This window comes from Solea senegalensis, linkage group LG6 (genome assembly GCF_019176455.1).
Source record: "Solea senegalensis isolate Sse05_10M linkage group LG6, IFAPA_SoseM_1, whole genome shotgun sequence".
Lineage (NCBI taxonomy): Eukaryota > Metazoa > Chordata > Actinopteri > Pleuronectiformes > Soleidae > Solea > Solea senegalensis.
Genome location: NC_058026.1, coordinates 20749314 through 20771389, shown reverse-complemented (window position 1 = coordinate 20771389; position 22076 = coordinate 20749314). Strand labels below are relative to the sequence as shown.

General features: G+C 39.1%; 3 protein-coding genes across 3 annotated transcripts in view; 1 reads left to right on the top strand and 2 right to left on the bottom strand.

Moving 5' to 3' along the window:
- Positions 1-554: 554 nt before the first annotated feature.
- Positions 555-5763, bottom strand: eri2 (ERI1 exoribonuclease family member 2). The gene is made up of 10 exons (XM_044029053.1): positions 5708-5763; positions 4456-4520; positions 4107-4171; positions 3943-4023; positions 3709-3836; positions 3448-3610; positions 3065-3165; positions 2805-2886; positions 2619-2707; positions 555-2234 (listed from the first exon to the last, which is right to left on the bottom strand). Exons 2-10 carry the CDS (start codon positions 4476-4478, stop codon positions 849-851), a joined length of 2118 nt encoding a protein of 705 aa, XP_043884988.1. The 5' UTR covers positions 4479-4520; positions 5708-5763; the 3' UTR covers positions 555-848.
- Positions 4900-15683, top strand: LOC122771465 (RNA exonuclease 5-like). Its single transcript, XM_044029052.1, has 19 exons — positions 4900-5024; positions 5735-6001; positions 6115-6241; positions 6329-6446; positions 6527-6634; positions 6907-6995; positions 7774-7889; positions 7974-8112; positions 9040-9134; positions 9216-9313; positions 9404-9506; positions 9832-9940; positions 10679-10780; positions 12054-12191; positions 12401-12493; positions 13486-13828; positions 13935-14113; positions 14271-14380; positions 15209-15683. Exons 2-19 carry the CDS (start codon positions 5754-5756, stop codon positions 15273-15275), a joined length of 2382 nt encoding a protein of 793 aa, XP_043884987.1. The 5' UTR covers positions 4900-5024; positions 5735-5753; the 3' UTR covers positions 15276-15683.
- A 457-nt stretch (positions 15684-16140) lies between these two features.
- The window catches only part of parn (poly(A)-specific ribonuclease (deadenylation nuclease)), a 10748-nt gene continuing 4812 nt past the window's right edge, over positions 16141-22076 (bottom strand). The window contains exons 14-26 of the mRNA XM_044029237.1: positions 22045-22076; positions 21907-21949; positions 21192-21267; positions 20993-21103; positions 20834-20903; positions 20692-20747; positions 20062-20148; positions 19901-19975; positions 19640-19814; positions 18856-18983; positions 18151-18217; positions 17897-18054; positions 16141-17074 (exon numbers count right to left, since the gene is read on the bottom strand). The exon at positions 22045-22076 is cut by the window's right edge and continues 12 nt beyond it. Of these exons, the coding sequence (XP_043885172.1) occupies positions 17028-17074; positions 17897-18054; positions 18151-18217; positions 18856-18983; positions 19640-19814; positions 19901-19975; positions 20062-20148; positions 20692-20747; positions 20834-20903; positions 20993-21103; positions 21192-21267; positions 21907-21949; positions 22045-22076 (1125 nt within the window). The 3' untranslated portion in view covers positions 16141-17027. The remainder of the gene's footprint in view (positions 17075-17896; positions 18055-18150; positions 18218-18855; positions 18984-19639; positions 19815-19900; positions 19976-20061; positions 20149-20691; positions 20748-20833; positions 20904-20992; positions 21104-21191; positions 21268-21906; positions 21950-22044) is intronic.

Genomic DNA, 22076 nt, shown 5'->3' with positions numbered 1-22076 from the left:
CTGGATTTGATGTAAAATTGGAAAAAATCTAATCAGATGATATTATTATGTATTGAAGGTCCAGTGTGTAAAAAATTGAAGATAAAATATTAAGAAATCATTTTCCATAACTGTAATCACCCGATTGTATTTCTTTATTTCTTCCTAATTTGTATTTTTACTTTGATTTTTCTAATATTTATTAATATACATATTTTTCTTTTGGTTACACACATGATTTGTCATTTAACTAGCAGTAACTTTAATTATTGTCCTGGCTTAATTTTATGTTCTGTATGTACATAAAAAAAATAAATCCATATCCAACCCAATAATCAATTAATATTAATTAATATTGCTGCTAATCTTGATCTCCAACACAGTGTTTGTTTTCTGTGTCCATGATTACCTCAGTTTACTAATTCATATATGATATAGTAACATATATTATATAATATGTATATATTTATTACATATACATATATATATATAAATACATATATATATATAAATACATATAAATATAAATACATATATATATATATAAATACATATACATATATATATATATACACATACACCCAAAATATTTCAACATGCTGTAATTTACAATGTAAATAAAACCAAAAATCTGCTTTGTTGCATTTATAAAAATTGAAAACCAGTGATCAGTAACCATAATTGGAATAACTATATTTGGTATTAAAAATGATTAGTTGAGCAGACTTGACTGAGATGTCAAAGATGTGCAATCCATGAGAAGTTGACTTCTCAATGAAAACGTCTCTCTGATTGGTTTGATGGAGCAGACTGTGACGCATGTCCAAACAGATTAATAACTTTTTCGTAGCGTTAGCCTCTGTTGTTAGTCAGTTAAAAGTCGAGTTGATCTGGCCCAGTGACACAGAGGCCAGAGCAGCTGGGGAGACACTCTTCATCAGGGATGATTCCCATTTGAAGAACTCACATCCCTTCTGGATCCTGCCTCCACTGCCTGAACGGCGGACTGGACAGCAGTAAAACCCCCGGTCATGGTTCGGACCACCATTTGACACAACCTGCCGCTTGGCACGGCGTCCACATGAGCACAGTGGGGATGTGATCTTCTGTCCTCTTTTTGTTGTCACAGAAGTGGAGGAACGGTTGATACATGATGAGTGTGTGTTGGCTGGCAAAGAGCGGAGGACATTCTTGGGTGTGTTAAGAGTGCTGAATGAGGAAGAATGGGAGGGGGTTCCAGCCTGTCTTGCTGAGTCAGTGTAGATGGTGAAGGAAGACCTTGGAGTCTCTGTATTTTTCCTGATTTGTATAAATGCTTTGGGTTTGGTAAATGAAGCATTAGGTGTGGATGTGTTTCCAGGAATGAACGTTTTGTGCCCTAGTGGAGATGGTGTGTTTGTTTTGTTGTTTTTTAGGACTCCATATGACTTATCTTGGATTTGTGGAGATATCTTATGTCCTGATTTGTGCCAATTTGTTTTGGAGCCACAAATAACAGTCTTTGGCACTGCAAAATATGGCTCTGAGATTGTTGTGAGATGCCCCATGCTCTTCTTTGCAGATGTTGTGGAAAGGCGAATGGTCTCAGAGTCCATCCCAGCACTCATGTTTTCCTTCAATGTGACCTGAGCCTTTGTTAAATGTAAATGTTGAGGTTCATCTTCTACGTAACACCCACTGTCAAAATCTGATACGTACTCAGCGCCACAGTCTCCATCAGCTTCATTCATAACATTATCATTCTCCAGCACCACATCGTCATATGAACCACACCTCTCCTCTGTTTCCACTGAAAATTCTTCACTTTCATCTTTCTCAAGTTGCACAATCAATCCAGTTTTTGTGACCTGGTTTGGTTGAGGCAGATGAGATAGGCAGCCCAAAGTAGTAGAACACAGAACAAGGCTTTTGTTACTACTACTGCGTGGTGAGGAAGTGGTTACCAGAACTGAAGAAAGATCAGTGACAGCCACTGCTGTAGCCATTGCCCTGCTGTGTCCCCACAGTGGTGCAGTAGCAGCATTCAGAATTGTCTTGGGTAAGATCAGGTTTTGGACAGATTCCTGAACTGAATTTTCTTTTGGGTCAAGATTTACAGCATTTCCCGCTGAACGTGACTTTATTTGACAGGATTCAGAAGGAATCGTGGATGATGACTTTGTAATACGGATATTTTCCTCTTTATTGATGTTGGGTTTTCCTTTTGTCTTGTCTGAAGTTAGGTTTCCAAACACAGGATTGACCACGGATGGGGTCTATAATAATGAGAAGATTGGAGATATAATCAGTAATTCACAAAATAAAATAAAATATATTCAATTGCCCTAATGATTTAGTGCTATATTATCCAGCCCCTTCATGTATAAATATGGTGCTATTATTGTCCAGAAAGCAGTACTTCAAATTTCATGTTCCATCAAGAACAGAATTTTTACAAAGATGGGAATAGGAAGGCAAAAAATATGTAGTTATAATTTGCAGCACTTTTATACATATTTATTCATGTTAAAAATATACATATAATATAATATCTCTGTGACCCAAACAAGATCATCGTCCATAACAGGTTCTGCTCTTGGACAAAAAAGGAGGTTGGGCATTTAGTAGCAGGGAGGTAGTGTTGGTCGATGGCCACTCACCCTCTCAAGGCTTCTGGTGATCTTCATCACACACCCATCCCTCATCATTCTCACTGCCAGCTGAGCTGTATTTCGGGCATCATCCAACCCTGACAAAAAATTAAAAACACAACACACAGACTTTGATTGTGTTTATATTCTATGTAGAGTATATGGGCCAAAAGACCATTGATCTTTTTTTTGTACCTGAATGTTCTCTCCCTGTAAACTGAATTCCTAGATCTTGCAGTGCCCCATTCAGGCCTTTAGGTTTCCTGTTGTAAAATAGCTGGAAAAATACAACTGGCAGACATCAATTAACTATTTTTTTTTTATTTAGTCAATACACACAACTGTTGGAAACTTTAAACTCATAACATGTGTCAAGATGTCATTTGAGGCATAGTCTTGAGTGAGCAAGTTATTATGAAAGAGAGCAAATGTGAAAAGAGAAAGTTCTCACTTACTCTGTATGTGCTTCTCAGGTCTATCCAGCTGTTGAGCACATCAGGTTTATGGAGCTGCTTACGTTTACACTCGTACTGCAAACAAACTCCAAGATCCCAGTCTGATTTGTAGTGCAACAGGAGGTACAACAAACGTAAAAACATATTTTATATATATTTTTTTTTATTTTTTACAATACATCAGTATATATATATATATATATATGTGTAATGATTGTGTTCAGACAAAATACTTGACATTTTGTGAGATCTTTTTTTTTTTTACAGTGCAGGAAGTATCTTAGTAAACTGAACCAAGGGCTGGTGAGGAAGGTTATGGTGGTCATTGCTAACAATTTATGGTGAACCAATACAAAAATGTGTACGGTAAAACATTTTTTTACCTGACCATGTGAGGAAAGTACACAGCTTTTGAGAAGGTGAAGGTGCAGAACATCTCTGTTGGCTGTTGGGAAAGACTACACCCATCTCAAGCTGCAGGTTTTGCAGCCAGCGGCAGAATCGAGACAGACAGATCCGGAGGGGGATCCCTGCCTCTACTTGCATCTGTGAGATGGAGAGAGATGAAGCTGTCAGATGCAACGTAAACACAAGTGTGGTTCTTAAATATATTATGTACAAATATTTTGCATGTGCACACTCACCTGTGTGATCCCAGTCAGTTCAGTGCAGAACTCAGAGAGAGTAGGATGTTCTTGGGGTTGAACATATGTGTGAAACTCAGACTCAACTTCTCCTGAGGACGTGTTCAGCAAAACAGCAGGAAACTCAACTGAAGGATAAGGAACACATGTGTTGTTTGTAATGAAGGGTGGATAAGTAACGTGGCCCCACATGAAATATCATTCATGGGAAAAATAAACCAGTGCTTTACTTACTAATTTCCTGGCTATAGTTGTTTTTCTCTTTCCAGCATGTAGACTCAAAATCAATCACAATCAAGTATGAAAATATTTGATCTGAAATCATGTAAACCGGGTTAGACAACTGCCACATGATGAATGATATTTCAACACAAGCTGAATGCAGACCGATCACTCACTGGACACAAGTGACTTCTTTGACCCAGTGGAAGACTGACTCCGCTGCCTTAATAACCCAAGCTCTCTGTGGATAAAGATACAAAACCACAATAAAACCTCAAATAAAGATCAATATGACTCTTCGAAGAAACACGTCTCCACATATAATCAAAAGCATACGACTTCATGCTACTACATCTTCAGATTAAAACTCAGAAAAGTACCATAAAACTTTCGCATGCTCATCTTAGTACACGTTTTTTTTGTTTTTTTTTGTCTTTTCTATTTGTTATTTGGGTTAGCTGTTGTTAAGCTAGTTAAGAGGCTAATGACTAACTAAGTACCGACTACAAATTAAAAGATACGTACTTGGCCAGTTTCCTTGTCGACATCACTGTTATCTGAACCTGTGAACCAGTTATTTTTTCACTAGTCTAAAGGAGAAAGACAAAACAATGAGGGAAACTCGACAGAAACAAGACAAACGCAAACAAAACCGCGCTGGGTTTTCAAACATCAGCATCAATCAATCGGTGCTCGATTGACTGTGCCTGGAATGCATCATCGAACACTCGATCACACAAACGCCACAAAGTTTATATCCGGTGTTATTGTGTCCTGACAAATTAAAAGCACGCACAAAACTACAGCGTAGACAATATGATGTATTCAAATAAAATTTGACTCATTTGGATATTTATATAGCTACATTTTCTTTAGTTAGCTATAAATAGACGTTTTCTCAACGAAACACCCCATAGTAGCCAACATGGGAATTTATTTTGAAAGTCATTACTCGGACATAGCATTTGTATATTTGATCTTTACACCCCACTATCACATGCTGCTGCTGCTGTTGCTGCGCTTTAGCCATGTGTTTTTAACCTGTACCATTCGTGGAAAACTGAATTTGGAGCTACACGGACCAATAACTATTGGTATTTACACATTTTTACTGTTGTCCTTTCTTACAAACTTTATATCCCACCTTTATCGTGGAGCAAAATGTAAATATTGTACTGGCATAAAGTTGTGTAGCAGAAAATAGTATTTATCTCGTAGTTGCTGCGTAAATAAACCAGCGAATCTTAATTACATCATTATTACACGGGACTGTAATGTGCGCTTTTCAAAATGGGATTACCCATTTACCCCCAAAACAACATAAACCCATGATTACCATTTTGATTTATAGATCAATATTTGACACTGCCATGTTGTAAGGTATTTAATGTGTTTGTTAAAATGGTCAGAAACACCTGGTGTATAGTTGAGTTGTGTCAAAGCTGAAGAGTTCCCCCAGCTGCTTATATAAAATATAAAAGGTTAAACACCACAATTGGTGTTTAACACAGAGTATATCACTTTGTAGTAATACATCAGTTGCATTTTGTAAATGTCAGTTAATATTCAAGGAAAAATGTTAAATGAAAGCAAATACAAGCTAGGAAATTTGAATGAATTAAAATGTATCAATAGTAAAAAACAATCATCTGTTTCAGAGCTGTTTTAGAGCTATATGATATTTGACAGATACTGAGATCATAATGTTTGATGCACAGGTCTTGCTTCTTGGATGTAGGTGTTTAACTGTACAATTCATTACTGATGGTCAGCTCACATTTCAGAGATCTGTTTTCTTTCCCAGTGGAAACAACAGTTGAACGATGGATCCTCCATCAGCAGCTACAGGTGGCAGAGGGAAAAGAAAGAAAACCTCTGCAGCACCTGAAAAGAACAAGAGATTAAAAATAGGGGAAGATGGTGAGGGAATGGATGGGTGTGTGCATCCAACCCATTCACCGAGGATCTCTTTGCTGCTCAATCGACTCCAACAACCAGTGACACTGAATGAGCTGACAGAGCTGCTGCATTATGCCGCTCTGGGGAAGACAGGTGGCATCACACAGCCGAGGTACTGACTTGTGGAGCCAGATTTGATGCATTTCTTCGACTCTCATCAAGTCAATTACTGTCACTTACTTATTATTTTGTGTCTTTGCACTTCACAACTCATCTTTCTGCCAGTTGGTGTCGTCTCCACCATCAGAGGAAGGTTAAAGGTGTGAACGTTGTCATCGTTAACGGTCTGACCCAGACTCACTTTTACAAGCACTACCTCACCCTGCAACACCTCAGGATCAACTACACCTCTGTACGTATCCAAAGGGAATGTAGGGACATGTTAATGGTTGAATGAACATTTTGGATGCTAATGTCTGCCATTGTTGGTCTGTCACAGAGAGTCACCTTCACTCCATCATCTCAAAACATCGCATCTGAAATCTTTAGCAGAGAAGTTTCCAATTCAGATGGTCCATCGATTTATCAAAAAAAGGAAAGCGTTAAAATGCACAAAGGTGAGAATCACATGTGTTCTCTAATGAATACATTTTGATGCCTTTTTCTAATGTGTAAGTTAATTTGTGTTCTGGTGCAGCACTGAGGTATCACCCGGTCATCACCAAGTTTGGAACACAGACCAGAGGACTGACAGCGTATTTACTCTCCCTGCAGGAGATGATCCAGCGTCACTACCCTGTTAAAGGTGAACATCTGTTCAGTAAGAAGACCATTAACTGACTGAATCTGAAAAAGGAAAATGTTTAGCCTTACCAGGTTTTAGTGCCACTCTGCTCCCGACTGTATCTCAGTTTTTTTTAGTTTCATCCACTCTGGGTAGCATATTTGAAAAGCTCAGGGTCAGGGGAGCAGGTGACACTTCAGCATTTTCAGGTTTAGATAGGTTAGTGTGGACACGGTCTCACACTCTGTTGATGTCTCTATCTCTTCTCCTCACCTGTGGTTTGGTTCATACAGGAATGCCAGGTTTTGAAGATTTTGTGTGTACAGACAGCGTGAACTGCGTGACTGACAGCAGTCCTCTGTATGGCCTTGACTGTGAAATGGTGAATATGTCTTAAATGCTCAAACCTATCTTGGTAGGAATCTGTACCTATGTTGCTTCTTCTTCTACATACACACATTTTACTGTACTGTTTATATACTTTGGATATTTTAAATGCTCATACAGTAAACCCTTTTATGTTTTTGTGGTGGCATGAGCCTTTTTCCTGCTTTTCTTATATTGCACATTTTCTTGCTTTTATTTGACTATCCTCGTTACAGCTGCAATACAGAATCACATCCTTACTCATCTCATCCTGAGTCAGTCAGACTTGTGTAAATGCATTTAAAGGAAAAATGTATGCAGTAAAGCAGTATGAAAAGGGATTTTTTCAGTTAACAAAATCCTACTTGAAGCATATTTGTGTCAGTGATAGTCTGTGTTGTTAGATATTTTCACCTCCTAGAATGAGCTGCATTATTTATAAGGACTTTGTTTGACTCACATTTTCACACACCTCCTGTAGCTGTTGATGTATTTCATGTGCTGTCTGTGACACTGCGAAGAGCGCTAACTGTGAAAAACAAAATGAAACAAAATATGAGGAAAAATAGTAGACATTTGTCTAACAATACAATTATTCATCTATTTGTATATTCATGGTTACAGCTTTTACCCACCAATAATCCACAAATAGATGTGTTCTGTATCAATCTCCTTGTTTTAAATATTTTCCTCATAATTTTCATCGGCCATCTTGTTCTGTGATATAGTCACTGTTGCTGTGCCTCCTTCACGTCATCATTGGTTTAATGTTGTGTTGTGTGTGTGTGTTTCAGTGTCTGACAGAAAAGGGCAACGAGCTAACCCGTGTTTCTCTGGTGGATAGTGATGGGAACTGTGTGCTGGACGAGCTGGTGAAACCAGAGAACCGCATCCTCGACTACCTCACCAGGTACACACGCACACAGAGTTGTATCCCAGTGATTAAAAAAAGAGTATCGTTCTGTTGCCTTCATTGCCGTGTGCCTTCTGATAGGTTCTCTGGCATTACCGCGGCAATGTTGCGACCCGTCACGACGACCCTGCGGGACATGCAGGCAAAGATAAAGGCGCTGTTGCCATGGGATGCTGTTCTAGTCGGGCATTCACTTAATGGCGACCTTGTTGCACTCAAAGTGAGTGACTGTCTGTTCATTTTTCATCCGTCTCATTCTTGTGAACCTGAGGAATCCTTTCATAATTGGCACAAATGTTGATTTGTACTCACAGATCAACATGGATTTAGGTGGCCAAAGGTCACAGCCGTCTCACAAAACATGATTTTTCGCTCCTTTTAAAGTTTCACTGTGTAAAATTTAGCAACATTTATTGGTGCAGTTGCATCACCTGACCTTACCCTTCACTTCCAAGTGTGTTGGTGAACCAATGTAGCCTTCACTTAGCACCAAAACATAAGTGATGTTCAGTTTTTCCATTGTGGGCTATTTAAAAATTTGGTGGTCCAAAAAAGCGGCCTCATTGGAGCCGACCCGGCCCCTGATATAAATATAAAAGGCTTGTTCTGGGGTAATGAAAAACAATTATTCAGTTACAAGAGTCCCCTGTGGTAAATTCAACCCTTTTAAACACTCATTTGTGCCAAATTCAGCTTGAGGCTGTAGAGATTGTGCAATACACTCATGGTGTTTTTATCATCATTACTTAAGTATTTATTTGAGTATGGTGCGTATGCAATTTGTGTAAAGTGTATACGCACTGTTCACTTTGAGTCTATACTTATAATATATATATATATATACATATATATATATATATTATAATCATTTTGTCATGTGTAGTTTTTATTTTATCTGTGAAGGCATTATTATACAAGACAGATGGGGACAATAGCTTTTCAAATCAAGTATAATTATTTTATCTTCAGTTTCTATCAAATGAAAATAATTTCACCTAAGGTTCACTTCAGCATGTTACAAGAGTTTGGAAAGAATGTGTGTAGACTGAAACTGTTAATTGGTGCAGGCAAACAAATGTTGAGCAATGATTCTAGTTTTTAAGAAAAATAAGTTTTGACCTGTGTTGTTTTGTTGTCCTCACTGCAGCTCATCCACCCTCATGTCATCGACACATCACTGCTGTACAGGAAAGAGTTTGGACAGAGGTTTAAGCTCAAGGTTTTGGCGGAGACAGTTCTGAAGTAAGTTTTCACTTTGTCCCTCTCTACCTGCATTTGTGTCTTCTCTCGTCCACCAAGGCCAATAATTCACTTGTGTCCAAGGAGGCAAATACAAACTAAAAAGAAGATGGGTCACGATTCTATTGAGGATGCTGCAGCAGCACTGGAGCTGGCCCAGTACTTTATTAAAACAGGACCTCAGGTAACCCCCCATACACACACACACACACACACACACACACACACAGACAGAGATAGAGCTGATTTAAGTTTTTCTCCATATGCTCACTGTCAGGTTTTAGAGCGTCATCTGGAGGAGCTGTGGGGATACACATTGGAGGAGGAAAAGGAGGAGGAGATCACAGACTCATCTGCACCCTCGCTGAGTCTCAGGTACAACACCTGTGTCAGAACATTGAAACAAAACACACATTTGGGCAAATTCAGATCAACACCACGGTGACTTTGTTTGAGCATAATAATCTACACATTACTTTCTCATATATTAATAATGTCATTTAAACTACAACCACAGAGTGAATGAGGTTTTACCTCTTCCTGAAAGTCCATATCATTGTCTCTTTTAAAGAATTAAAGTCTACAAGCTTTGATACTAAGTGAAGCTTCTAGTTTTCATTCACAGTTCATACTGGTGCAGTTATATTTGAGGTGTTCTCTGTCTGTCTGTCTGTCTGTCTATCCATCTTTCCTTTTGCAGGTTTGCAGACATATTACAGACACTTGGCCGGACAGTTGCATTTATAGGGAAGCGATCGGTTGTAGCCTTGGATCTGTCCAATCAGCAGTGGCACAGCTCTGATAAAGAGGTTAGAAGTTGTGGGTGGTCTTGACTTCAGCCAATCACACACTGTTGCTGAGTTAAGAATAAGCAAAATGTGTAGTTCCCTTTTATTTTTATTTTTTTTAATCAGATAAGAGTTTCTCCTCTATATACATGTTAGACCAGTGGTATTATACCAAGTACCACATGAGAGAGTATTCGACTAGCAAAGTCAGCTACAGACTTTTCGTCCTCACATATACTTCACACACTGGTACAGTGAAATTAGGTTTAGATGGAGCCAGAGATAAGGTGACTCTAATTATTATTATTTCATTTATTCATATTATTGAGTTATTTGCGTAATTTTCTACACACTCTGGTCAAAATTCCTTATCTCCACTGCGATCACATACCCTGGTTTATACACTAGAACAGTATTTCCAATTTTCCTCCGAGTACCAGCAGAGGAAACTTGCATACCATTGGAGGAACCACAGTTTGAGATTCTTCGAACATTCCCCAAGTGTCTCCGAGTGGAGCTTTTTTTTAATCACTCAGATTTGGTTAGTGAGACATTTTCCTGTGGGGAGACAGTCAGAGGAGGTAATTACACACTAGGGCTGAACTGTAGCAGTTTTCTTTTTGCTTTAAGAAATACTTTAGATTTCGCTGTTGTTGACATTTGCGAATACATATATGTACTAAAGATGCAACTGTACATGTTCTGTGCACCTGAACTCCTCGTCCTCTCACCTCTGCACCGTCATCTCCTCTCCCTCAGGTGTTGGCTTCCTACAGGAAACAGAGCCAGAGTTCATTTCTCTCAGTGCTTCAGTTCTCTTCCTTCTCAGACCACGTCAAGCAGGAGCAGCGATACCAGAGAGTGAGTCACTTTATACACACAACTACTTTTAAAAGATCCTGCTTAAACTTTACAGGACGTTTGTCATTAATAGTCTGCTTAAAAATACTTGAGGTAACACTTTCAATTACAGCACAGTCACAGGGAGGTTTGTCTAGCTTGGTGATAACAATGGTAAAAGTAATGAGGAGTTAGTATTACAGTAATACCATGTTATTTCCAAAGTAATAACTTGGTCATAAGAATTAAGACACAACATACTAAAAACATACTAGTAATCTTTCAAAAACTTAACTTACTTCAAGCATAACATTCAACCACTAATTGTTCTTTTTAGGAATGCAACTAAATAACTATAATTTGACATCTTATTCAATAAATAATAATGTGCTTTTACTATTTTTTCAGGTTTTTTTTTGTAAAACATTACAAAATTCATGGATTATTATTTTACCATTAAAAATATAGTTCATTTTCTATATATTATTATATTAAATAGCTTCTACATACTGGTTTATTAACCATTACAGAAGCATAAAAAAGGATTTTGATGATTAACAATGCTGTTCATTTAAGGTGGTGGTTAGGGCTGTGCAATTAATCGAAAATTGTCTTTCAATTACAATTATGGCCCCAAACAATTATAAAAACAATATAATAAAAACAAAACGATTACTACAAATTGGGGGCTTTTATTCTGACACTTTTAATGCTGTAAAAGGTTAATTTGAAATTTCATGCTTGAAGCCACATTTTTTTAACATGCAATACATTCCATTTGTTTCAAGTTCAAGTAAACAAGTAAGCCTGATTTAAATTTTGACCCATATTTTTCATTATTTTTACCATAATAGGGCAGCCCTAATGGTGGTCTAATAAATTTGAATATAAATATGTAAAGTTATTTACGGGCAGGTACTAAAAAAAGTACCTGGTACCAGGAACTACGCTCGTGGAAACGCACCTTAACCGTGGAAACACGCCATAAGGAAACACGCCATAAGGAAACACATTAAATCTAACGCGAAACATTAATATGAAATGAACTTCTGCCATTGGAGAAAACTGTGGCAGTGACTTTTGTTATTGTTAACCGCAGCATAAAAGACTATGTGTGACTATTATTGAGTATATTTCACTGTCTTCAGCAGACAGACTGACCTCAGCAGAGAACACTGTTGGAGAGCAAACCACGTCAATAATCATCCCTCCCTGGCAGTTTGAGTCAAATCCTGCAGGAAATGCTGTGTAAAAACTTTACTTCAGTTTGTTTGTGTTTGTGTTTGTCCCGCAGGTGTGTGCAAACCTTCGGGACATGTGCGTAGTATTCGCTGGGCCGTTCCCTGCAGGTTTCTCCGAGAGGGAAGTGAAGCGTTTTTTTTGTTGCTGTGGACCCGTTCGGAAAATCAAAATGCTGAACACAGCTGTCAGAGTAGGTCTCACCTGCATCTCTGTATTAGTGTGATTTTCTGTTTTTTTTTTTTTTTTTTAAAACACATTTTTTTTTACTGCCTAATTACCCCCTATGACCATGGTATTAGATCATAAAAATGGTTTAAAATAATATTTTCCACTGCTTCAGTTCCAATTGCACTAGAGCTTTGTTATCGATCTCTTTTTGTCTTTCTGTTTGGTCTCCAGGTTCATGCAGAGGTGGAGTTTGAGCTGCTGGAGGGAGCTGTGCTGGCTTTAAAGGTGCTGAATGGATTAAGTTTGCAAGGACAATCCATCAAGGTAAGTCTTTCTTAACATTATTAATTACTCCACATTATCCACCTTGTTCCTGTCACCCATGATACCATGGTGTGAATTATGGACACTTCATCCAGGGCCAACAGTCACTCAGCTGGAACTGGTGTTTTCCACGGCAACTGGACACTACTTTTGATGATGTAATCGTCCTTCCTCAACACAGTACATTTTCTGGCATTGTTAGAGTAACACCAAAACTGTCAGTTTAACACAAATGACCTGATCAGAACAAGATACACTTGGGATTTGTGTCAATTTAACACATTTCAAAAAGTTGAATATAAACCGTTAAATTGACTCTTTACGTGTCATTTTAACACTTTTCTGTGATTGTGACACAAAGGTGTCCATATTTCCCAACGAATAATCAATTTAAATGACTCTTGTTGTTACTTAAACACTTTCAGATTTAATGTCTATTATGGGATGGACGACCTGCAGAAGTGGCCTTACCTTGCCACTTTATTAATTTACGAAGAGTTAGTCATTTTTACACACAACAATTTTTCACCCATCCTTATTACTCACCAGTAGTTCACAGGAGCACCTGGGAGGGGGTTGGGTGCCTTGCACAAGGGTGCCCCAGGCCTTGGCCCATCGTGGGATTGAGCCAGTGACCTTCCAGTTGCAAGCCCAATTCTTTCCTCTTGGCCATGGAAAGCGATGAACAATCTGAAAAGCTCTAAGGTGTATTAGTATATTCACAGCGATAAGGTTGCTCGTGTTTTGTTAAAGGATGTGGGACAATCTTATTTATTACTAGTATGCCTTGTAGCAGCAGGCACTAAAAACCCAAGCATGGGTTTCAAAAACAGTAAGAGTAAGTGCGATCCTGTAGCCACACAACTGCTACAGTGTACTTTCCTAAAGTCATTTTCGCAGTAGCGTCTCCAGGAATAAGGTGGATAGTTGTTCACAAATGCTCAGTAGCCACTCTATGTCCCAACAGTTTTTGCTTTTGTGTACCTTTCAAGGTCCAGAGGCCTGTTAATGAGTCCATGCTGGACCTGGATGAAACTCTTGATGCTTTAATGGGTGACGCTCTCAACACCAGTTCCCTGTATGTCATTAAAACAAAGCTCAGAACGGCTGAGAGCATGAACATTTCTGCAAAGGTCAACGGACACACAGTAGGTGCACAATTTCCGGGTGCATCTACCATTACAACTGCCAATGGTCTGTGTCCGACTAAAGCACACAATAAAACATCTAAACTGACTGAGGAAACAGTCAGAGAGACCTTCGGCAACTTTGGAGCTGTACAGAGAGTCGACCTGCCTGCCAAACCTGGAAAATATGCAAGACACGCCTCCATAAGTAAGCACGAAAACTTCAGTATTCACTATCTCTTGTTCTATTTGTGAGCGCTCTCGCAAAAAAAAAAAAGATTAAGTCCTCTTCTTCATTTGCATCCGCTTGACAGAGTTTGAGAGTTCACACAGTAAACATGCAGCTCTGATCTCTGAGGATCTATCCATGGAAAACTACGTCATCTGTCCATCCCTGACTCCCTCTCACCTACATTCCTGGGTTTCCCTGGCGACCACAGTGGATGCTGAGGGGGAGGACACAGAAAAAACCCACATGCACAACAGTCATCAGGTAAGAAAGTCAATTCACTTCTGAAGAAAATGAGTCAGTCTTGGTTTGGTGTGTTTGTTGTGGTCGGTTTGTGCTGTACTGGCCTGTCAGCATGTTAACTGTCACTGCTGAAATAAATCCCAGAAGAAACACACACTGCAGTGTCTGTTCTCTGCAGGACCAGGAAATGGAGCTCATGATGAGGAAGTTGGACCGCTACCTGGGGAAGATCTTCAAATCTCTTCCACCCTGCACCTTGTCTGTGGTTGTGCTGCCTGGACACAACGGGTGAGAACTGGTGACTAGAGGTCGACTGTTACGCGTTTTTCTGTGGTCAGTTATTTTGGCCCATTTAGTGATTTTCAAGTTTCTGGGAACAAAAAAAAAAAAAAATCGTTATTTCTAATAATTGCCTGATTAATAAATAAGAATCAGCCGCTTTATTCTCCATATGAGGGTCACTGGTGCCAATCCCAGCTGACATAGGGCAGAAAGGTGGGGGACGCCCTGGACAGGTTCGTCAGTCCATCACATGGAGACTAACAACCATTCATGATCAATATAGAGCAGGGGTGTCAAACATACAGATTTGGGCCTCCAGATGGTCCAAGGAGGAATTTGTGGAAATTTCATATTATGATTAGAATCTAAACATGATGTGATATACTATAGTTTTCAGTTCCAGACCACTGTGACTAAATGTTTTGTGCCTTTGTGGATCCACTGTGATCTGCAAGTTGTAATGTGTTAATAACATTTCAGGATGTTGGAAAATGGGAGTTCTTGTAGGTTATTATGCTATTATTTTAACTGCTCTGGTTCACCTGTGATCAAATTGCGCTTTTTGTGGGCCCTGAGCTAAAATGAGTTCGACCCCTGAAATGTCCATTTTGGTTAATCCCTATATGCGTGTTTTTGGACTGGGAGGAAACTGGAGAAAACCCACGCACACATGGGGAGAACATGCAAACTCCATGCAGAAAAGCAAGAGTGCTAACCACTACACCAACCTCGTGGCCCCTGGCCCAATGCCGGTTATTAAAAAATGGCAAATATTGGCTCAATTAGTCGGCCAACACAAGGCCAACATTTCTCACATGCCTCTGCTCTTTCCAGCGTTCATGGTGACCTTCCTGGTTTGTGCTTCATGGAGGTGAAATCAGGGTCTGGAGGAGAACAGTGACATCCAAGAAACTAACACGAGGACGACGACTCCTGTGAATCGTCTGTATCCAGTCAAAATCAAGCAGGAGGTTGTGTAACAGGTTGTGTTTTGTACTAAAATAAACTTAGTATGTGAACACGATTATTATGTTTTGTACCTGGAACATGTTCTGTTCGTTATTCAGACTTTAGCTGCCTGTTAAACTGGCTTTATAGCATAAAAGTAACAGTCTTGTACATGTTTATTAATATATGATGCTGGATTTACATTTTATAAAAGCTAAAAATGGCCTTTGGTACAGATTTATTTTCATAATAAACCTGATTATTTGGAGGATCAGGACCTTTTTTTGGATAAAAATGGTATAAATATTTATGCTAAAACTGTGCCAGGTTTCTTTTTTAATTAAAAACGGTGTTGATGTGGTTTGATGGTTTACTTCTTGTGCTTCATCCATAAACATTTGTCAGTCCATGGGGAGGATTTCAATTTGACACACAAAACGACTTATGGCCAATTGTCTTTAAGAGTGAAAATTAAATATTCAACTCTGTTGATTCATTTTGGCTATCCGATTGTGATACATTACGTTGAGGGTGTAAGAATGAGATTTGTTGCGTTTTAGCCAGATTTAAAGAACATATGGTTATAACAAAAGAATATTGTATCCAACTTTTCTTGGTGCCGTCTCTTCTCATAACAACTACCATTATGAAATTGTGAATGTTAGATGCCATGTGGTCATCTTTTTTGTTGGAATCTTATAAGCCCTTATGGCCTGAGCAATCTACATGACCTGGTGGATTTCTCTTCTTTCACATTTACAGAGTTTTGCTGAAAATGTGACTGATGGCCAAGAGAACAGATGGAACTGAAGCAGAGATACTAAGAAACATTCTTTAATTTTTCCCCCCTTTTCCAAGGAAATATTTAAGGATTTTTTAAATTGTTCTTATACAAAATGTATACGTCTCTTTTACACGTTTACACCTTTTGCATTAGAATATACTTACAAGAGACGTTTGTTGACACAGTTACAAAACATTTAACACAAAATAGGTAAAGAAAGAAATCTGTACAAAAGAAAAACATAAGCACCTCATGAAAGGGTGAAAATGCCACCAACAATTAATATCACATTATCATTGATGAGCTAATTTATGTCTTGTTAAAACTGAGGGAGTTGTCAGAACATACATTTTAAAAATGGGGAAACTATCCGACTCCATTAAAATATTAAACAACCCTGACATTGTAGACTACAGGACCCTGTCAGGCGGCATTTTATCGTTCACAGGTTATGAAACGGGGGACACAAAGACAAGTGACAGTACATCTCAGATGCACAGACACATGCGTCACGCTTCCAAAATACTAGACTGACCAGAGGTGATGCGTCTTTAAAACTGAATCATGAAGGTGACAGCACGGCTGTTGTGGCAGTCTGAACACATGAAGAAAAATGATATCTGTAGATATTAAGATATATTTGCGTTGTCGAGCGTTCGCCCGCTCCTCGGGTGTGCGATCAAAATATGGCAGCTGTCATTATTATGGCTTGTGTTTTCTCTTACAATAGTCCAGTCAAAAATAGCTTAGCTGGTAGCTCTGGACACGGTATCCGGAGCTTCTGAGAGAATGAATGGATTTAGGGCATGCACCGCTGCCAGTAATGTACGACCTTTTCAGGAGAGTGCACCAAGTGCTTAGGAAGAGACTCTGAGCAGGAGTCCAGTGTTTGACAGTGGCCTCTCTGCTCCTCACCTCTCGCTACCAGACTTCTGGGACTTCGAACAGTGATGCTGCCGAGTCGGTTGCTGTGAAAGAGAGGGAGAGGAACGTTAAGACGTCTTGATTTGCAGAGACTGTGCAGACAGTTGGTTGAGTTCAAACTCTACACTTATTTTGAGGCTCTCTGTCCCTAGCCCCTCCCACTAGATGAAGAGATGTCTCTCCAATATTCAAGCCTTTACATAAAATATTGTTTAAGTCTTTTAGACTCTTCAGGTTGTTTTTCTGTCTAGATGCAGCTGCTTAGAACAGCCACCATCTGTGGACTGTCCTGTGATCTAGTGGCCTGCACAGGCCTAGAATCTGACTTTGTACATGAAAAATATAACAAGACAAAAAAATATGAGCGCCCTGTAACGGGTTAACCAAGTAAGAATGTATTTATATTTCTGGTTCTTTTATTCCATTGGTCATTTCTCTGGACCTCACATACAGTGTAGTTATGATTTACACCAGCAGAGGGTGCACATCAACCAAATCACTCATGTAATTAGCAGTAAAAGTCAAAATGCCTGGAGGCTGCGCTGCACTATGACTCAGGCAAAGAACAGCAGCAACAGCCATTCTGCATGACTTTTCATTACTTTAACAGAAACAGAACAAACTTCCATGACAAACATCCTCTGGATATAAACGGTGAAATATGGTACAGATGTGTAATCACTCCACTGATGCCATATATCTAGGCTAATAAAACCTTAACCATCAAATACTGGTAAAGGCTGCTCTAACTGCATTAAGGGTACATTTTAAACACTTTCAATACATATTCAATGTTTGCCTAAACATGCCAAATGTAAACATTTTATTAATTAAATAATCACCAAAAAAAAAAACCACACACACACCTTCAGACTTCCTTTTCTCACTTTTTTGACTTTTCTTTGCTCGGCCCGTCGACGCTCGTTGCCAGGTAACTGTTCCGTCTGCGTTGTTGACTGGATCTGTGTCATCAGGACTTTCCTCATCAGGGACTGGGCTTAAACTTGCTGAATCTGATACATCTCTGCAGAGTACAGCAACCAATAAGTGGCTTTACGTCACTTAAAAAGAAAAAAAAAAACTCAACAGCAGCATGAATGATCACCTCCATTTCACTTACGTTGTCTTCAGCCATCCCTCCGATGTCTTGCTCTCAACAGCTTCAGCATTTGCCTGCCCACTTGCATCTAAGAAACACAACAGCAAGTGGAACATGAGTTTAGATTAGAGTGTCCTAAACCCTACATGTACGTCATAATCCACAAAATATAGAAAAATTAAGCCTACATGACCTTTAAATTTGTGACAAGACTAAGACATTTGGGCTGACACCTTTTATTTGAATTTCAAATTTAAACTGGGTGGAGTTCAAATTTGAAACTACAAAACATGATAAAGTTCAAAATATACAGCCAAGAGGCACATCAGATATAACATAGTACATAGTAATTGCTGAGGTCCGGCAGAGTGTGCTGAGAGCACTTGGCCTTGGATTTATTTTGAACGTTCTCTTGACACAGAAGTAGACTGATTCAGTTTGTTTCTTCAAATCAATAGTGTGTCACATAATATTCATGTTCAATATTATGTTTAAAAAGGCAAAGTCATTAATAAGCAGTTTGAAAACAATGTCAATCATGAATGGTCCATTCAGGTAGCCAAAAATCTAGTGTTAAACTAATTACTCGGCCACAGTCGTCACGGTTATTCAAAATGACACCTGCCCTCTGCCTCGGGCCACACTGGGTCCCTACTTAGTTATTTCTTAGGGGAAATTTGAGTGTCTAAAGCAGGAAAGAACAGGCGCATGCATGTGTTCACGCACCATCAGTTTTCATTTTCTTGCTGCCTGTGCTATCCAGGTGTGAGTAGTGACTCCAGCCATCTGCAATTAGCAGTTCTCCACTCCCCTGATCTCCGTGACCTGGACTGATGCTGCGTTTCCTCAAACCCCTGGAACAAAATGGAGAAAGAAGCTTTGGATACCTGCAGGAATTCCCAGGCAACAGATGGCACTCCGTGTGTTTACATGCATGTCAAAAGGCTGATTTTAGTCAGACAATAATAATAATAATACAGTTTTTTTTAATGTCATGTAAACACGCTAGTCTGACTAAACTCGAGCTAGTCTTAGTCGGACTAACATACCTGGATAATGCTAGTCAGTCATAGTCTGATTACTTATGTATGTATACGCTTTGTTGGACTGGAGTTGGGACTTTGCATTCTGCGCATGCATCTAAACTTTGAACCCGACGTAGAAGGAAACAATGTAGACTGCAGTACTGTTGCCAGAAGTGTCTCTGAAAACCACAAGAGCCATGCTCCATCTAATTTGTATCACAATTAACATGTACAGCAGGTACGAAACATACAAAACCTCAGCACTATCCATCTCACCATTCGATTTGTTTTTCCTGTGATATAAATGTCAACAGGAAATACAGCACCACTTATGGAGGTTGAGTCAGACGTTCAGCCAATAAATCCATTTTTTCTTCTGGGCAAGTTGTCCAATTTCCCGTCTTCGCCGGACTACGACCATGGCTCAATTAAACTGCATGTAAACATACTAGGAGAACCAGTTTTGTTTTTTTAAAAAGCTGTACCTGCAATATCCAAAACTGCCTGCAGTGGACGTGTAGTGAGGTTTCACCCAGCCGTCTTCGCCCCAAGTTTTGTTGGTTTGTCCGAGCTTCTTCTCGTCCTGCTGCTGCTTGCCCTGGATGTATTCTGCATACGTCTGGATCCTGTAACTCTCTGCATAGCGACTGGTGTTCATAGCTGCAGGATGAAAAGCATTGTTTAGATTGCTTTAACATTACTGATCATGGAGTCCTGACTGGTGGGAGGAAGGCAGTCAAACTCACCTATTTGGACCTGGTCTGTTTGACTCAGTGACACAAATGCAGATGTGTCGTCTATCCATGAGACCTGGATATTTCCTGAGTAGATGACAAAAGGTAGAAAGTGAGAGCGATAACATGTCTCTGCCTGTTAGCAAATAGATTGCAAAAAAAAAAACTCTTACCAAAGGCACTAAAAAGCTGGTAGAGGTCACTTGTCTTCCATTCTTTTGGGAAGGCAACATGCAGGACATGGTCTCTTTTGGGTTGCACTGTCAGTGCAGAACAGATAACAGTTCAGGGTGAAATGTCATGGAAAAGGTAAAAATATGTAAGAAATATTGTATCAAGTACTAACATGCATAGTAGTTACAATTATGGAATCTTAAATAACAAAATGTTAATTAAAATACTGACATCACTGATAAAAATTCAAATAATTTATTCTCTGGATTCAAAAAATAAACATAGCGCAATTTACCACAACTACTGCCAGGAGGTGTCACCATTTTCCAACTTTACAGCAGCATGGCATAGACTAAAAATTGCACACATTTCTAAAACTGTCAGTTTGATTTAGAGTTATTCTGTGGAAGCTGCTCCCCCCCCCTTTCAATATGATCATTCCTGACTATACCTCACATGTTACCAGTCAGAAAGAAATTAAAAAGCATGTTTAACAGTTGAGAAGGATCGCATTTATGACTGGCCAGATTTCTCATAACTAAACTGAGGTAGTCACAACATTATCTTTGATGTCATTGCCCGTTACTTTCAAGAGGTTAATACAACAATTAATTGCGCATTTTACTCACAATCTGGTCCAGTAATGTTGAGGTAGGGAATATCTATTATCCTCATCAGGAAAAGCCTTGAAAACATTAAGTAGATATAATTAACCATTTCATCCAGGACTTAAACACGAGCCCATAGAAATTTAAGAGCATCTTCTCTTACTTGTTGAAGAAAGGCTCAATGAGTTTAGATCGAGCAGAGATGTAAGACTTCGGCGGAGTCAAGAATGAGCCTGAAAAGCAAAACCCAACATTGACAATTTGTACTTGTACACACTGCACTCTTTGTGCTTACAAAGCTAAAAATGTGTCCGAGTGTTACCCAGGTAGTTGGCCATCGAGATGAAACAGAGGCCAGTGATATAGGCATCGTAACCTGCCTCATGGAGCTGCTCCTGGGCTGTGTCATACCAGGGGAAGCCCTCTGCCGTTTCTTGAACAGTAGGGAGAAGAAAGCTGTCAGCAGGATTTAACACAGTGAAGAGTTGAGGAATGTGGCAGATGTTTTTTTTCCCCCTCACCGACTTGTGGTGCCTTAAAGGGGCAACTGTTCAACTGTTTCTCCAGTTCTGCTAGAGATGTGTTAGTGATATGCTCCTGCAACATGAGAAAAAGACAAGAATCATAAATGATTCTTAAAGCTCTATTTTGAAGTCCTCATGACATGTCTCTCATAGTGCCAATAGCTTTCTCTTATCTTATAATAAAAGAAGAAACCGAGTGACATTTCTGAGATGGAGGATGGTGAGGAAATTTATATAGTCAGGAGCTCCAGAGAGAGAGACTAGAGAAAAGCAGGCAGGACTTGATGGTTCATGCATACTGGGAATCAAAAGAATATACAGCCCTTGAGAGGATGCAAAGTATTACTCTTCCAAGTATAAAATGAGTCATCTAAAAAAATCTCAAAGCAGGATTGAGGGCACAGCAACTTCTAAAACTCTAATAGTCAAAGATAAACCACTTTTTGATATCAGTAAAAGGCTGAAACACCAAATTCAATTTGGAATCAGAACACCACATAGATGCAGTCCACTTTGCCTGTGAGATGCCATTTGTCCTTTAATAAACATTACCCCTCACCAAACACCTTCATTACGTGCAGGTAAAACAGACTGGAAGTTAGCCGTTCAAATCCTAGTCAACATTTCAATGACGGACAAGTTGCTTCTGAGCAGCTATAAATTATTAAAAAACATTTTTTACTAGAACTCAACATTAAGTTAAAATGTTTACCTTAAATGGCTGAGTGGAACCCATCAACTTAGTGTCCAAAAGTCTGCAATTTAATAGACAAGATTTTAAATAACAAAACATTTTGGAGAAAGGAACTTGTTATGAAAACAAAAACTAATTTAGCCTGAGGTATATTACCTTGGGAAGACACACATCGTGACCTCTTTGAA

Excerpts from the sequence above, each read along its gene's own strand:
- LOC122771465 (XM_044029052.1), top strand. The coding sequence starts at position 5,754 with ATGGATCCTCCATCAGCAGCTACAGGTGGCAGAGGGAAAAGAAAGAAA. Across the intron at positions 6,996-7,773 it reads ATGGCCTTGACTGTGAAATG|TGTCTGACAGAAAAGGGCAA; the intron begins GTGAATATGTCT and ends TGTGTGTTTCAG. Across the intron at positions 9,135-9,215 it reads TTGGCGGAGACAGTTCTGAA|GAGGCAAATACAAACTAAAA; the intron begins GTAAGTTTTCAC and ends CTTGTGTCCAAG.
- eri2 (XM_044029053.1), bottom strand. The coding sequence starts at position 4,478 with ATGTCGACAAGGAAACTGGCCAA. Across the intron at positions 3,611-3,708 it reads AACTGACTGGGATCACACAG|ATGCAAGTAGAGGCAGGGAT; the intron begins GTGAGTGTGCAC and ends TCCATCTCACAG. Across the intron at positions 2,708-2,804 it reads TACAGGGAGAGAACATTCAG|GGTTGGATGATGCCCGAAAT; the intron begins GTACAAAAAAAA and ends ATTTTTTGTCAG.